The sequence below is a fragment of the Sitophilus oryzae genome, unplaced genomic scaffold, assembly GCF_002938485.1.
Source record: "Sitophilus oryzae breed Bouriz unplaced genomic scaffold, Soryzae_2.0 scaffold_806_pilon_pilon, whole genome shotgun sequence".
Taxonomy (NCBI): Eukaryota; Metazoa; Arthropoda; class Insecta; order Coleoptera; family Curculionidae; genus Sitophilus; species Sitophilus oryzae.
The window spans coordinates 686,674-705,051 of record NW_022147424.1 but is presented as its reverse complement, the minus strand read 5'-3'; the positions used below and the strand labels follow the sequence as shown (position 1 = coordinate 705,051).

Below are 18,378 nucleotides of genomic sequence, written 5' to 3'. Positions count from 1 at the left end.
ATTCAAATTTGCAAAATATTATCTGACAACCCTGAAATTTTTTAAAAAGTAGTTCAAATATTTAATTTGGTTTTCTGCTCTGTGGTTTTAACCTATTTTTCTGATTATTTTTGTATGTATTTGTTTGGAAAGATAAAAATGGTTTGTCTCCTGAAATAATAGATGATTTTTCAGTAATTCTTAAGAGAATGTTTTCTGTTTAAATATATGTTCGTTTCAATATTAATTTCTAAAAATGTGCGGTCGTGGAAATCGTAAATCAAAGAACAAAAACAGAGGTAGCAGTGATAATGGTTTCGAAGAATGGGTAAGCAAAATATCAAATTAGATTATATTAATAGTTTTGTAATATATAATGCTCTTTTAGGGTGGGTATATGGCAGCAAAGCGGGCTAAATTGGTTGACCAATTTCACAGTGAAAATATTGAAAAAGTATCGGATATTTTCTCTGGTGTTAGCATAATAGTAAATGGTTTAACTCATCCACCAGCAGTAGAATTGAAAAAATTAATGGCTGCTCACGGTGGAGAATATCATATTTATCAATCTTCCAGTACAACACATATTATTGCTTCAAATCTGCCCAATGTTAAAGTAAGTACTGTGTAAATGTGTACAGGGTCCCATTTTCGTGTGTTTTACAGAATTTCTCGTTTATGAGTAAAGATACAAAGATTCCGTTTGTGCATTACAAAAAACAATATAAAACTCTCAAGAATGGGATACCCTGTACAATTTTTTGACACATATATATTATGTTTCTTAGATCAAACATATTGGAGCAGTACCAATTGTTAAACCTGCTTGGATAACTGAAAGTATAGCTTTAAGCAAGTTACTTGATTATAAAAGATATTTATTGTATAATAACCAAAGTCGGTCACAACCAGCATTAAAGTTTCCTATAGTAGCTAAATCTGAATCTTCTTCTGATAATAAAGATTGTTTAAACACAGATAATGATTCATTTCAACATGTTAAAGAAAGGTACAATAATATTTACTTACTATTTAGAGTTTTTTGAAACCAAATAACTTTGTAGAGATAAATTACATGATGAGACAAAAGAGCTAATTACAAAGAGTGATGTTACTAAAGATCAGCCTAATTCAGTTAGTACTAGAATTACTAAAACAGCTTCGGATCCCAGATTCTTGGAGGAATTTTATAATAATTCGAGGTTGCATTTGATTTCAACGTTGGGAGCTGAATTTAAGCAACTACTAACAACTTTACGAGAGAAATCTGATGGAAGATTTGTTGGGAAAGAAAAATTAATAGCTCAAGGAAGTAAGTAGTACCTATTTGTGTTGTAATCATTCACGAACGTTCAGAATCATTTTGCGGAAACATCATTCGCTTATAAGAGGATGTATTAGAATTAGGGAAGAGCAACAAATCTCAAACTGCGATTAGCTCTCATTAAGAAACTGCGACTGCAATATCTTCTATTTGTGAGTTTCAATTTAGGCAACTAATATTACTATAGTTGCGATTTTTTTCTTTATTTCTAGAAAATCTTAAATATGCCAAAACCCTTACGTTTTAGTCATATTCTTCTCTTATAACACTCACCTTTATTTTCCTCCCAGAGTTCGTAAATCAATTAATATATGTATAGGATGTTCCATTACAAAAAACACAACTTTGATATGTAACTTTTTTTGGGGACACCCTGTAGAACTTTCTATATTTTTAAAAAAGTGCTCTGAATTAACCTACATATACTCACAAAATTTCATTTCAATACAAACTGTCGTTCTCCTGGGAGCCTCCGCGGAGTATGAGAGGCGCCACCCTGTACATACACAAACAATTATATTCCTTGTACCATATTTAAATATTAAAATCGCAATCGCAGGTTACAGTCACAGCGATTTAAAAATCGCAATCGCACTCCTCGACGTTAGGGTACGTCCATAGTGCACCGGTTAACACTAGTATAGTCTGTAAAACGAATAACTTTGAATTTGACAGTTCCCGCGGGCTTTTCTAGTGTTAATTTTATTAGGTTAGCAACTTGCGGCCATGCTGACGCAATGCCGTCTCTAATAGAACAGCCTCGGAGCGAGATTTATGACGTCACGCCAGTTAGATACTACGGATTAATAAATATGTTGTAGAATACATGGAAAACATAATTATTCCTCGTATTTGTGGTTTGTATTTTAAAAATGATATAGTTTAGATGAAATATACATAATATACAGTTAATAAATACAATATATATATATATATATATATATATATATATATATATATATATATATATATATATATATATATATATATATATATATATATATATATATATATATATATATATATATATATATATATATATATATATATATAGGTATGTGTATATATATATATACACATACCTATTTATAGTAATAAATACTTTGGCAGATAAACTATGAACCATACAAATGCAGCAAATGTTTTACAATATGGCTCAAATCGTACTCCATAGTCAATGTAGATAGTTTTTGTGTTAAGAATAATAATTTAAAAAAATATCTGGTCATCTTTTGACAAGTTTATATTAGTTTATTAATTGCAGTAAACATTATAATATATAAATAAATTTTGTGAATGCCAATAATAATACATCACTATTAGTAGATATTGAAGGTTTTTTGTTAAATTAGATCGATTTTCAAACCCCAAAATTTAAAATATATATATTTTACATTTTACCCATTATCTTATGTACCACCTATTCATTATTTGTATATTGTAAAACATTTGCTGCATTTGTATGGTTCATAGTTTATTTGCCAAAGTATTTATTACTATAAATAGGTATATATTATATTTTATTTATTAACTGTATATTATGTATATTTCATGTAAACTATATCATTTGTAAAATACAAACCAAAAATACGAGGAATAATTATGTTTTCCATGTATTCTACAACATATTTATTAATCCGTAGTATCTAACTAGCGTGACGTCATAAATCTCGCTCTGTGGCTGTTCTATTAGAGACGGCATTGGTCTAATATTTAGAAATGTCAAAAGCTGACGACATTTTACTTTTGTCAATTATGACATTTCGAGTTGATTTTTGCAAGAAGAGGAAGAACTGTCACTTGTTTTATTATTTTCCTTTTCTATTTCACGAAGGAAAAAAGAGTTACCTATCTGATTTGTTCAGGCACTCAATTTAAAGAATATCAGTAACTTTTTTGACAGAGGGATTTTATATTTACCATGTTGGTAAAAAATAACGGTCAAAATTCAAAGTTATTCATTTTATAGACTATACCTATCAATAAAACTAGATTATTGATAGAAAAATATTTATTATTAGTTATGAAGGGGTAGGCGCTCTAAAGTAGAATTGATAGCAGCTGCAACATACGCCACATTTTCCAGGCTTAGGCAACTGATATTAATCTCTCCACAAGGCGAGATATAAATGTGAAACTGTTTTTTCATATATTCTGCATGTACCTTAAAAATGAATAATAATTATCATAATTTAATAAAAAAATACGAGGGTTGTCTTTTATATTTGCTTATAGAAACATAGTAGGCGCATGTCAACATTTATCAAATGTCAAAATTAACTGTCATCTTTAGGATGCAAAAATGCATTTCTCTTCGTAGAGAATACTCCTAAAAATAATAATGTTTAAAAGTTATCTACTGTTTTTTTTTATCTCTATATGCAAAATATTAAAAAACAACAACCCTTATAATCACATTTATATAATACATCTTTTAATCCGGTATAGCAGAATATTCCTTGTTGACTAGTAATATGGTTCCATGTACCAAACGCTCCTAATCGTTCAAGTTCCTCTCTTAAGTACGACCTTAACATTCTAAGCCTTTCAACTGCGTCCTTAACAGAATTTTTAAATGTTTCAAAAAGCGATTGGTTACCGAGTATGAAAGCTACAATTCTTTAAAAGAAAACATCGACGATAAATTTGGTAAAGGTTGTTTCCAGTTTAAGGTAGCCACACACGCATAGCTATTTCTCAAGGTTTGGACTGCACAGTTCAAGCCTTGGGACGCTCCTCCACATGTACGGTAAAGACCTTGAGGTTACCGCTAGACTGTACAGGGTTAGATCAGTCCCATTTTGGTTAAAATCATACGGTACTTCCTTTATTAGTGAACCTGTTTGAACCAACCTGTCCTACATTTTCATCAAATGAAAGATACTTTTAATTTTTCTTTCAACTATTTGTATTACTCATCTTTAGTGATTGTTTAAACGAAATGTGAACAACAAAGACCCAGCTATATTTTAGGGTTCTGATGTGGTAGAAAAATGGAAATTACTTCTTCTGTTTTCTCGACATTTTTTGTACATATAGGGTTGTTCACCACATACGACACGGAGTATTGTAGCTAAACGATGAGATTTTTACAAATTGTAAGTTTTGGGTTCGATGAAGGACTATTAGAGGTACAATTTAAAAATAATTTTACAAGATACAGAGTGTCCCAAATAAGTAAAAAATATCAAAGTTGTATTTTTTAAATGGAACACCCTGTATATTATTACATTTTTAGTTTCTACGATTAAAATAAAGGTAAATTTGATTAAGATTTATTATACTTAAACCTTACCGTTTTTGAAATATTTTCAATTTTGTGAAATTGCAGTAAAAATTTTAAGGCTTCATTTCTCCAAGGGTACCAAAGTTTTTAATACTAAATATTTACTGAAGTTTATCTACTGATCAGTTATTGTGTTGCAATAATAAAAATAATACTACCTTATACAGAGTGTCTAAAAAATTATTTTAAATAATTATTAGCTTCAAACGGCAATAACTTGTTTAATTTAAATGGAACACCCTGTATATTTTACGAGAATCAGATGCACAATTTAATTGTCTATCAAATTATATTATACCATTTTTTACCTATCTCTTTAAGTTTCCGTAGAAAATGCATTTTCTTGTAATTTAGAATTTATTTATCAATATACCCATGGACTATTGACATTTTAGATTATTTTTAAAGATGTACCAAATTTTTAAAGAGTACAGATACTAATATTGTCGATATAATTCGTTTATTTCATTAAAAAATTTAAAAAAACATAGAAAAAAGTCTAAAGGAGTCAAGTCGGGTGACCGGGGAGGCCACTCAACTGCACCCCTTCGTCCTATCCACCGACCGGGAAAGTTATTGTTTAAATAATTACGCACATTTTGAGAGTAATGTGGAGGCGCACCGTCTTGTTGAAATATTAGTTCCGCTTCAACGTATCCAGGATTGTTCTCTATGATGTCAGTTAGGGCTGGGTCGATGGTATTTTCCAGTAAATCCAAGGACATATCACCTGTTAGATTTCCAGGAAGTAAAAAAGGACCCACAATAGAATTTCCAAAAATACCAGCCCACACGTTCAATTTCTGAGGGTTTTGGGTGTGCACCTCGTGAAAAACTCTGGGATTGTTCTGAGCCCAGTATCGACAGTTGTGCCGATTAACTACACCGTTCAAAAAGAAAGTACACTCATCCGAAAAACACACATTAAATAGGAAATTATTATCATTCGCCACTCGTTCACTCATAGTTTCACAAAATTGTCTTCGTTGACTTCTTGCACCAACTGAATTTTGTACGGGTGGAACTTGTGTTTTTTAATATCCTTTGGACACTTGTACGATTCATGCCGGTCTCATTGGCTAATTTTCTTGTACTCAGCGTACTATCCATGGCAACTTCACCCAATACGAATACCTCCATAGCTTCATTTACTACAGGATTTTCACTCTGCCTCTTTTTATTCATAACGGAACCAGTTTCGCAAAATTTTGCTAACTGGCGAACAATTTTGCCATAAAGGTGTTTGTCAGGATGGCGTTCATTAAATATCTGCGCAAACCGATTGCCACATTCATTATTTCCACTCTTTCTGCAAGTGAGTACACCATAATTGTTAAAAAGTTTAACGATATTGAAAAGAACTTCAACCGCTTCAACGCACAAGTCACAGAACAGCTATCTAGCAACTACCGCACCTGATCGTTCAACCTTCTGGCAAGGGAAAAAATGCGTAAACATCTAGAAATAATAAGAAAAAAACTGCAAATTGGTCGAAGGAATTTATCCTTATTGTTACTCTGATAAATGTTTAAATAAAATTTTCAAATTTCAATCCTTCATATTTTCTCAATGACTCGACCGATTTTCAAAAACGAAGCGGGAAAGTATAGAGAATAGAAAGCTCTTTTCATAGCGGTACCACTTGACCCCCCTTCCCATTTGAAAAAAATTGGGGGATGACACCCCCGGTTAGAGGGTTGAAGATTTTGCAATCATTTTTGGGGCAAAAGTTGTCCCCTTCACAAACAAAATTGACGTGTTTTTGAATTTTCTGAAAAAAAATTACCCTGGCCGTTATGCCTTGCGGCACGTTTTCGATGGGCCACCCTGTATACTTCGAGCCCCACGTTGGGCGCCAAAATATATGTGTAATCTTTTTATTAACACACAACGAACGACAGCTCGTGTTGCTCGGAGAATTGGGTCGTAGACTTAATAGAGATGTTAAATAAATATGACTATACGGTTCATTTTTTTGGAGTTTGTCGGTACATCTCTCTTTATCTCTCTTGGTCTCCCATTTGAATACTGTTTTCTATGTCGAAAAAAATATCGACTCTGAAATACTGCGCAGAATCAGCAGCGCCTCAAGAGCATTCTGGGAATCAAAAGACAGGGTTTTCTACAATAATGAGTTAAGCACAAAAACGAAACTTGCAGTATACCGAGGAATAATAATCCCCATCATGTTATACGGAAGCGAAACTTGGGTGCCGGACCGCCGGCACATGAACGCATTAAACAAGTTGCAACGTTAAGAATCGAATGGTACTATACTCTGTTTTTTTTCTCAGGTAAGATTTCGACAGACGATGACAGAAGAAAAGCAGATGACGTCCCATACCAATCTATTTATTTTACTAAAAAAAGTTTCTAATAATTTTTAAGTTATCTATGGATGGGTTTAAATATAAATCCGTCATGCGTCGTGTCTTGTTGTTTTTAACCAGTTTTATTGGTTATAAAAAATGACAGAACGTATTTCAATTTTATTGGTTTGACGGAACGATGAACGACAAACGGACGCCGATGCGTATGAACTCGCCTTTAGATTTTTGTCATTTTTGACGCTTGTCAAAGTCTTGCCAAATTATAGGTTATAATTTTGTGTCAACTTTGTTAAATACCCTGCGTTTTGGAAGATAATGCATTTTGATTCGTATTATTACGTGTGTTTTGTGTCTTTTGAAGTCAAGTGGAGGAAAAATCGAGTGAAAATTAACTGTAGACCCAGAGCACAGTTTATGGTTAATATTCGCTGCCCAGGCAGAAAGTCTTATACACCAATAAAGTTTGTATACCATTTCGTCGTAGATAAGTGCATCTCGTATGTAAAGAAGGATCAAACTAAACACATACTAAAAACTGGAGTAGCTGTAAAATATCGACATCACACGATAGGTAAATAATGGATTTTAGTACTGCAGAAAAATAATGTCAAAAGGTACTGGTTTAAAAAATTAAGAAAGTTAATTAATCAACCTTTAAGGTATAAAATTTGGTAGGAGGTGTTATTATTAATAAAATAGTTTGTTTTATTTACCTATGTTGTTTTATTTATTCCTGTGGAATATTACAAATTTGTATTTGTACATAAGTTATATTGATAAATATAATCATAAATGCGGGTAGTTTCATAAAGCTTGAAAGTAAATAATAGTTCTTTTTTATTTTTTTTTGGTATGTAGTGTCTTGTTCTTGTTTGTTTTGTATTAACACATACCGTTTTTATTAAATAAAATAACTCGATAACATTTTTTCAGTTTTATACAGTTTTTTTCACAATATTTTGAAGTAATCACTTGTCATCTTGTCAATCAAATTTTAAATATTTCCTGCCGTTCCAGTTGTACCAACTTATTTCTTTGTAAAATAAAATAAACTACTTTGAAATTAAAATGACAGACACATCTATCACTGTCATGGATCTTCTCGTTGGACAGACTATATCATGTCTCAAACGTATCGGTCCTTCAAAAGGCTAACTGTGAGAGCGCTGAAGGCATGATTACTAAATTTCGTACTTAAGATGGGTGGTCACGTATGCAGGATGCAAGAAAACCGTCTACCGAAATCTCTTCTTTACGGTGAGCTTGTAAACGGTAAGAGGAAACCGGGTGGACAAGTCAAAAGGTACAAGGATATTTTCCATGAAACTTTAAAGGGGATAAGGGTGCAGAATCAGTGGGAGGAAGCAGCGCACAATAAAACGCAGTGGAGAAGAATTGTGAACTCAGTTAACAACGACAACCAAGTAATGAGATTTTTGAATGTCCGGAGTACGGAAGAGAGATAACATCACGTATCGGGCTTTTCAGTCACTGAAATCCTCATAAAAGAAAACGCCTAACGTAACCATCTTCTGATGCGTGTCAAATACTCGTCAGCGAGTAATAGCAGTAGTAGTGTATTATTATAGACTAGCTTTATAAGAGTATTATTTATGTGGTAGACGCCATTGTTATATACGCAACTGAAATATAATTTCACTCCTCAAGGCCTTGATTGTGCAGTTTTGCCTTGACGAACGACTATACACGTGTGGCTACCTTTATATCGACTTACCTAGCACCATGATTAGGGGGAGTGTCGTACATCCTTTCGACAATGTTCATAAAATGCATTTTCATAGTGAGCACTTTTTTAGGGTAGTTTAGAAACACCGTTAGACATCCCACTCTTTCATTGGTTAGGTTAAAGGATTTTGACAGTGAATGTGCGCAGAAGAATTCGATGTTTTTGGTCGTGAAGTAGCGCAGAGGCCACGCGTCTTCATCTATATCACCGCTAGCAAAACCTTGAACATTGAACAAGTTCTTAATAAGCAACATGGAGCAACATGGTTCGTTCGTACTTTAACCTTACCCATGACATTAATACTAAAGCCCCATCGACTAGTCCAAGAGCCGGGTGCAAAAACATGCAAGAGTTTTTTGAAGGCTCATATTTGCAAAAGCGATTACATTTTAGTGTTAAAAAGTAGTAGTGGGAACTATCGAATGAATATTAACGAAACATTCGATAGTTGCAATTCATTCGAATAATTCGATAGCTAGTAAGAAAACATTCGTTGAAAACTATTCGAATAAAAATTATCGAATAGATGCGTCATCTGCCTTGAAATATTGTATTCTAGTAATTCGCCAGCAAAAACCATTCATTTATAAAATTCATTCATTTATGAAATTCATTTATTCGTCAGGATCGATTATAATAAAATAATAACTGGATTTTAGTTGTCGCCCTGCGACGTAGGTTTCTAGTATTGGTATTTACACAGAAAATACATTATGAAGGGCGCTGTTGCCATATATTGGTATTAGTTGTAGATATTAGCAAAGAATATTATTGTTTGGCTTTAGTTAGTTAGGGATAGTATGTCTATATATTTTGGATTTTTTTTATTAATATTCTGTTGTTACAGTGCAATAATACTTGTTATTTTGGATGTAGGAAAATGATTCTTAATGTTTTTAAGCAAAGACTGGTTTAAGAAATAATAACAGTAATAATTTGTTATACTTATTAACAACAAAATTTAAAATCATTTAATATAAACATTTTTTTTAAGTAGTAGCAAAGTATAAACAACAAATTAGATGTCAAAATTATTTATATTAGATCCTATTTAAAAATAATATATTTTCTAAATTTATTGATAACGTTGGTTTATTAAATAATAATAATTACAGAACTAATTTGTTATATTAACAACAAATTTAAAAATCATGAAATATAAACATTTATTAATTTTCTAAGCATGCAGTGTAATGGAAGGAAAATATAAATAAAAAATTAGAAATCAAAATTATTTATATTAGGTACTTTATATTACTATTTAAAAATAATAGTTACTTTTAGTGGCATTTACTTTAAAAAATAAATGAAATATTTCTTCCCAAAAAACTACATGTAAGAGAATCAGCATAAACAAAATACAAACATCGTTAACTTTTTTTTTAAATTGGCACGTGTAAAACTTTTAATTTAATTTTCTCACCCCATAGTTTCAGTTCAATAACCATTTACTTAACCACATTACTTAAATATTATTATTAAGTTCAACTAATTCATATCATTAGAACGTCTAAAATCCAAATATGTATTTTTAAAACTAATTGTAAGTTCATCTCATCTTTCTTAAAAATTGCTACTTCTCAAAATTTCCCATTAAAAAATAGACCATATACCATATAAAATTAAATAATTGAAAGATCGGACTACGGAAAATCACACAAATTTTCGGAAAAATTTTGACCACCTGCACACGCACACAATCGTCAATTAAAAAAACTACTATTTTAGTATTTTAAATATTTTAATAAACGCAAAAATAGCACAGTATTTATAAGGCGAAGTTATAAAAATTTGGAAGAACTAATAATGCACTGACAGTGCCTGATACAGAGGAGGGGCCCATGGGGCCCGGCCCCCCCCCCTCCCTGAGATCTGCAAATTGTGCTAAATATTAGGTTTTTGGGTTAAAAATGGCGCCCTAAAAAGCATATTCAACATTACTTTTTTATTTGGACCCACCCCCCTAATTATAAAATAAATTCCTGTATCCGCCCCTGTGCACTGACACAAAAATCAAACGAATACTAAATTTCATTTATCAAAAGCATTCGATAGTCGTGGCTCAACGATAACCATTTAGTCGCACGGCGAGGTTGTTACATATGATTTAGTATACAAATGAATGAATGATTGTATTCGAATAAAACCATTCGATAGTTGAAATCATTCATTCGGTAACCATTCGATAGTCTAATTCATTCGATAGTTCCCATCGCTATTAAAAAGCAAAGGTACAGTCAGCAGTTCCCGTTCCGGGACACCTGGCGCTGAGAAGGTGTAATTTTAATTTCAATTAACACCTCCAAACTGTTTTCTGAAGGCTGAAAATTTGTAGATAACATTCGAATACAATGTAAAAGAAAAATGTAACAGTCAGACACAGCAGTATGGAGATACCAAACGTCAGCGCTACCTCAAACGCGCTGTCAAAAAAATTTTGTCACTCAAAGTGATTTTTGAAGGCTGAAACTTTGCAAGGTAATAGTGAAAATAATATATTATTTATTAATAAAAACAGTCAGACTCGTTGATAATAGAACCCCGTCAGTTAGCTGATGGAAGTGAGAATAGTGACAGTGCACCTATAGGCGTGTCTTTACTCAATATACACACAACCAAACTTATATGGAATCATCTATTCATCTATTATCATCTATAATTTTTGAGACGTATGAAAAAATGTTGTGTTTATGAATAAAACTCAGTCCTTACCAATGACTTTTAATAAAAAATAACCCATATAGCAATAAAAAAAATTAATCAGTTCCCAAAATAAACAAAATGGTATTTTTTTGGTTTCTGAAACGAAATTAAAATTTAAATTTTTAATGGCCAAAAAGCAAAAACGAAAAGAAAATTGATAATTTTAATATGCCTTGTTGCCACCCCTAGCCCTTATGCAAGCTTCTATTCGCGCTGGCATGCTTCTTATTAAATTATCAACGTTGTCTTGGGGTATGTTTTCCCATTCTGCTAATGCTGCATCAATAAACTGTGCAAGATTTCCGGGATTGTTTCGACGAATTCTAACCCTTCTTTTGAGCTAGTCCCACAAGTGTTCGATAGGGTTTAGATCTGGTGAACATGCAGGCCAGTCCAAAACTATGACCCCTCCCGTTCCACGACATTTTCTAGTCACTCTGCTGGTATGGGGAGGTGCACTATCGTACAAGAAGTCAAAAATTATAACCAATTGCAGCTCTTCAAAGACTAACAATTGGGTCTAGCACCAAGTCAACACATCTCCGACCCGTTAAAGTTTGTTGAAGTGGTAACAATGGAGTTTTCGCTTCCAGTATAATACCTCCCCGGAACATTATAGTTCCTCCTTTATATCTTGGTACAGATTTGGCAGCCTGAAGTCGCGCTCGTCTTTCCGGAGCTCTGAGAACCCGAATTCGATGGTTATCTGATCTTAGGACAAATCTGGTCTCATTCGAAAAAACAACATGTTGCCAATTCTCAGTTGTCCAGTTTTGTTGTTGAAGGCATCAATTTAGCAGGTCAATTTTATTTTGCCGAGATAACTGTGGGATCCGTAACTCTCTCCTACTGTAAAATCCTCGAGCACGAAGCCTTTTTGTTATGGGTATTTTCTTATAAAATTTAGGTTTAAATATTAATAATAGTCACAAATCCAAAAAAAAATATTAAATTTGGGAAATTACTCCCCCCATACAATTTACAACCTACTTTGATTCATATTCTTGAGATTAGGATTAATGTTAGGGCTAAGATCTGAAGTATGAACCAGCCATAAATATTTCATTCTTATCGTAAATTTTACCTTGGAAAACACAACAAAAGAAAGGAAATAAATTTTTTTCGGCTATTACATCCGCAACTATTTCCCATTGTGATTTTGTTAAATCGAATCCAGTAGGATAATGCGAACACGCTTGTAAAGTTATCACTGAGCCTTCGGGGGCATGACTGAGGTCTTCGATCATCCCCTCTATGTCTAGCTCTAGTAATTCCGTGTCCACATATCTGTACTTCCGCAAATCAGTGAAACCTAAAATAAAGAACAATGCAAAAACTATATGCTTGGTGCATTTCAGTTGATTTGAAAAATTGTGACCGCAGCGCTAGATGCGGCAAAAATTAGAAGTTCTCGCTCTGTATTTCACGTAGTTCTGATGTTGATCTCGTTGATATAATATTAAAATCGTGGCTTTATCGTAATATTTAAGTATTTTAGTTTTGAATAGTGGAGTTATTGAAACTATAAAATACTCAGGTATTGTAATCGCAAAACATTTTCCGATGCACGTCATCAATCATATCGACATTGACACTAAAGTCTAAAAACCTGACTAAATGAAATTTTGGCAAAAATGTTGAAATTTGTTGAATAATTTAAGATACCGGGCAGCTCTTTATTTAAATTTATAGAGCAAATGATTGTAACAGATATTTTATTTAGACTAAAGGTGCAACAATTAGTTTAAACCGAATTTTATTATCGCTACGTTGGTCACATTGCGCCGTTTTCAGCAAGGTTGTCGTTTATTGTTTGACAATTATCCTAATGGTAGTCATTATTTTGTATATCTTGTTGAATCTTTGTTAGTAATTCTCGTTTTTTTGCCTAGTTTCATAGTCTTTTTTTAAAAATTGTACTTTTAAGCACAAACAATTCTTTTAAGAACTAAATTTTCGAGTTTTTGTATTGCATTTCTTGAAATTGTGTTTTGAAAATATGCCGAGGCATTTAAACAGTCGAAGCAAAGAGCTTGTAGCTTCCCTGATGAACTATTTTGAACGAGAAGGGAATTTTTCTAGGGAAAGGTGTACGTCATGCGTTCAGCTTCACGATTTAATTACGTCTCGTGATACTTAATTTGTTTATTTATTAACGAGTCGTTGTAATTTTCCCTATAGCTTGAATTTTTTTAAGTGCAAGCTAGAAACACTTGTATTTTTGGTAAAAATAAGTGGAATTGAGTGGGTGTTCGATAGTGGTCGCGCTATTAGAACTAATAGGTATTAGAAATAATAGGTTGTAGTTTTTTCAAGAACTTTGTTAATATTTCTCCTGTATTTTCTGTGTAGACAGTATGTGAAAATCTTTATCAATAAAAAAATTACACGATTGCTGAAAATTGCTATGCTCTAAAAGTAAATGGATGGATTGTTTGCAATTTTTGAATGGAAAAAACAACCTTATCGAATTTTTCTTATGTAAACATATTGTAAAATATCCAATCCTGAAAATAAAAAAAAAGTTTCAATATCTAAAGTGGTTCTTGAGTTATGGCCTGTTATGTGTTAAAAACTTGAGTTTTTAAATTATCGCGATTACTGACGTTTTCTCGTTATAAAAAAATGACACCCTAATGATATCCTTATAATTCCATTTCAGATGCTCAGAAATATGTCTAATAATTTTATCTAGTTATCTCTTGAAAAAAAAGTCTTTTAAAAATAAGCGGTTTGCGATCGTGATTTTACTTTACTTGATAGGGAAAGGCGTATCGGCAACGCCGCAACAGCACACCGTCGCGCGTCGCGTCGGTCGGTTGCATTTCTCTCACTCCGACTTAATAAGATCCCTTTGCGATTTACTTCCACACATGTAAAGGCCGACCCAAAAGTCACAGTTGCCAGCACGGTATTATCTGTCACACGCATAGATTTAGTAAGAACAGATATCACATTGTGCATTTTAACCCGATCAAACAATCGGAGGTTGACTACGTACTGTAAAAACCAACTGAGATAGAGAAGGCGACATTGCCACATCTCAAATTTGCGCCTATCTATTTAAGTTTGATTTGCAGAAAAGGTGACTTTAAAACCTTCCCGGATATCAATAAATCTCAACTTCTTAATTAAATTAATAGTTTATTTTTAAAGAAGCATGCGTAATAATATGTTATTAACCAGAGGATATATGCATTACTATTAAAGGACATGATTACTGTTTAATATGCTGAAACGTCTAGAACTATTGGCGACGTCGCTGCTAGTCTTCCAGAATGAAATGAGCCGTCCGTCCCACCACCCCTCGCGACGGCTCTTGGTCCGTTATAGCGTACTACGTTTAGCTTACGGTGTGTTTGAAGTCGGAATCAAGGCCGAAGTGAACTTTTCAGTGGTTTTCAGTAGTTTTTGTTTAACGTACTTTTGAATCTGCGAATGTTCAATATGGTAGGACAGTGTCAAATTTGTGAAAAAATAAGCTCAAATTACCCGAATTTGTCTTTTCACAGGTAGGTATTGTTTCCGCCGTAATAGTACATAGGCGTCCCACAAGGGAGCCTCGCAAAATTAATATAATTTCTAATTATATTTGTTGAATTTTGATCTATTAAAACAAGAACGTAGTAGCCAGTAATTGAATTATAATTTGTCTCAATTACTACCTAACTGTTGTAGATCATAACAAATTTGAATATAAACGTTGCATTTGGTTTGGTGGGGCCATTGTAACGCACATTTTCAAAATATTTTTGTCAACATACCGGGTGATTCAAACCGCAATTCATATGCTTAATACAGTTCATGAAGATTGGGACGTATAACTAAAATTTGATTGTCTGATTAAGCTACCTAAGTAATGGATTTGTAAATAAACGTAATATTCATTCAAAAGAATATTTCTGTTTGCTGTAGGTAATTAATTTTCTTAGAGATTAAACGGGAAGTTCTAAGTTCTCTTCTTCTCTCAGGGAAAATACGTAAATAAAAATGACTTTTTAAGTCAAAAAAAGTCAAAAGGACAAGTTATTCCAAAAAAAGACTGTCCTTTTCAAAAATGGACAGGTGGCAACCCTATGTATTTCTGGAATGGAAATTTAATGACAAATCTACAACTTTAGTTTGAAAATATGTTCCGGCCACCTATGATTACAAAAATGTCTAAAACGTGCTTTACCATTGCCTCCATATTCTAAAAAAAATTGAAATAAAAGTTACTAACCACAAACCTAATATAGAACTGTTTCAGAAGCCTGAGTCACTCTGTAAGTATTCAAAAGTAACTGAGTGTTTATATAGAAGTAACTGAAAGTTTAAATTGAATATCGACGTTGGAGCGATTTTCGAAAACTACCTACTAACGTTTCAACATAATGGGATATTAATTATATTATTATATTAGACCTTATAACAAAACTCATCTAACGAAAAAGTGTTAATGTAGTATATTAATATGGAGTAAAAATTTTACTAATTACTTTACTTTTACTTTACTAATTAAATTCGTTCCAAAAAACGATACGTCACTGGCCATTAGAACAATCCAAATGCGCCTAGTTGCCGGGGTCGGAAATTTTAGACTTCTCTGTCTCTTCTGTCCTTGTTTGACACATTGGAATGTTTGATACACTACCAACGAGTATTTATGAATGAGATGTTCGGTCTAACTTTATAATGTCTTTGGTCACACGCATTAAAATCCAGACCACATAGTTTCGATGGCCAGCAGGGTATACCTGCAATGAACGATGACAGTGGCCCTTACCAGCTTGCTTTTGAATCAGGTTAAAAACTGGCGCCTGTTCAGCTACATATAGACAAGTTCTTCCTAGGACACGTGCCAAAAATTCCCCTCCTATTCTCAAAGCTCCCGTTGCCGATAGTGTCTGAAGTCCAAACGTACGGTTTTCTATCCTTGCCGTATTGGCTTCACCTAATGAATAGATAATATTTTGTATCTATTATAGTGTGTCTATTATAATGTAATTTTATACCTAAGAGCATGTTAACGGAAGCATTATTAAATGCTTTATAACCTAACGGATCTAGGCTTTCCTTTACCAGAGAATTGTCCTGCGCTAAAGCCCGTTCTGCTGTTCTGATTACCGGAAATGCGTGGAATATGTCATTATCGTGATAACAATTACTACCTAAAATTCAAGTCAGTCTTCGTTCAGAAGGAATTAACAAAATAGTCCAAACTTCTCGTGATTAGCGAGACTAGTATTGGTCTTGTGGTCTTGCACAAAAAGCAAGACAAAGACTAGCGGTTGATCTGCAAGATCAAAACCATGACCCAGCGTGGAAGACTCTTGCAGTCTTACATATTTTTAGTATATTTCGTCCCCAGAAACACGCCTATGGGCTTTTTTTCGCGAAAAAAAAAATTGAAAATTTGGATTTTTTTTATTTTTTGGGGAATTTTTTTAAATTTTTATTTAAAAGACATAATATGGCAACATAGGTAGTAGATTAAATTCTTTTTTACATTTTCAAAGTATAATATCTCGGTTATTTTGAACTTATTTGAAAAACGATAAAGAGAAAATATGTTTTTTTTATCGAGTCCTACTAGCCCTGAAAATATTTGCACTTATTTAAGACTCACCCTGTATAATATCAGAAATTACTTATTGTTAAAAATTATTGTTTCAATTTATTACCTTCTAAAATACTGTTTATTTAAAAGATTTTCTATGTGGAAAGTGCCTCTAGTGAAAATCTATAAAAAATGCAAGACTATCAAGAGTCTTGCAGTAAGATAAACCCAGGACTGGACCCTGCAAGACTAAGACTATTTGTTAACTCAGACTTCTCTAGACCAAGTCTTGGTTTAGAGATTGCAGATCACTATATCCTATGAATTCCTCTATGAATGTAGAGAATGAGAAAGAGGGGGGTTAATCACTGCGACCTTAAAGATCTATTGTGCCGCCTTCCTTGAGTCCTCACACAGTCCATAACCCATCATACCCCTGTTGTAGAGGGGATAGGGTATTACCTATCCTCCTCTGACAACAGTTCTTCCTCGAGGGTACACATCCTTCCACGGTTGCAGTTTGGCCCTCCGTGCCGCCATTCACAGTCGAGGAGCTTGCCTCCGGCTGAGGAACCCGTGAGTTGGAGGCTGGAGGATCTGTCTCCATTTTCTCCACCACTTTAACTTGGTCTCTCCTTAGACCTGATACAGTTTGTCCCGCATCTGTAATAGAGGATATGTCCCTTTTTCTCTATTACCTCCTTGCATTTTAGGTCAATTCCTATGATCCTCCTCCCTCGAGTTGATGACTCGCCAACTCGATGTCTTTACATTGAAGTTCTGACCCTGGATAAGGCTCAGCAGGTAGGTGGTGTCTTCGGCAGAAAGACCGTGATGGCCACCCCTTATTCCACGTTGAACATAATATGCCCTAAGATGCTTCCTAAGGAAGTTACAGCCCCTTGAAAGCCTTCACAGCCCCTTTAGAACTCTTACTTGAAACATATCTTGTAAACGAACTTAAAGCGGAACTAAAGAATCTGGAAGAACTCCATCCGTAACCTGGAATGGGAATCTTCCAACCGGTCAAAAGAACACTCAAAAAGTTTCTCAGAATTTACGATCGAGAAAAATCAAAGATTTTCCTTGTTTGAAGTAAGGAAAATCTTCGGATTGTCACGGGTTTTTAACAGAACATAACATAACATAACAGCCGTTACTCACTGACGAGTATTCGACACACATATAGAAGATGGTCACGCAAGGCGTTTTCTTTCATGAGCTTTTCTGTGACTGAAAAGCCCGATACGTGATGTTATCTGCCTACCGCACTCCGGATATTCAAAAATCTCATGGCTTTGTTGCCTCTTTACTTTTTGGTTGTCGTTGTTAACTGAGTTTACAACTCTTCTCCACTGAGTTCTATTGTGAGCTGCTTTTTCCCACTCATTCTGCATGTTAAGCCCCTTTAAGTTTTCGTGGAAAATGTCCTTGTACCTTTTCAGTTGTCCACCCGGCCTCCTCTTACCG

The 18,378-nt window shown here is 33.5% G+C and overlaps 1 protein-coding gene across 1 annotated transcript in view; it reads left to right on the top strand.

Moving 5' to 3' along the window:
- The first annotated feature begins 90 nt into the window (after positions 1–90).
- The window catches only part of LOC115888648 (DNA repair protein REV1-like), a 34,407-nt gene continuing 16,119 nt past the window's right edge, over positions 91–18,378 (top strand). The window contains 4 exon segments of the mRNA XM_030908422.1: positions 91–307; positions 368–595; positions 768–988; positions 1,044–1,291. Coding sequence (XP_030764282.1) covers positions 236–307; positions 368–595; positions 768–988; positions 1,044–1,291 — 769 coding nt within the window. The 5' untranslated portion in view covers positions 91–235.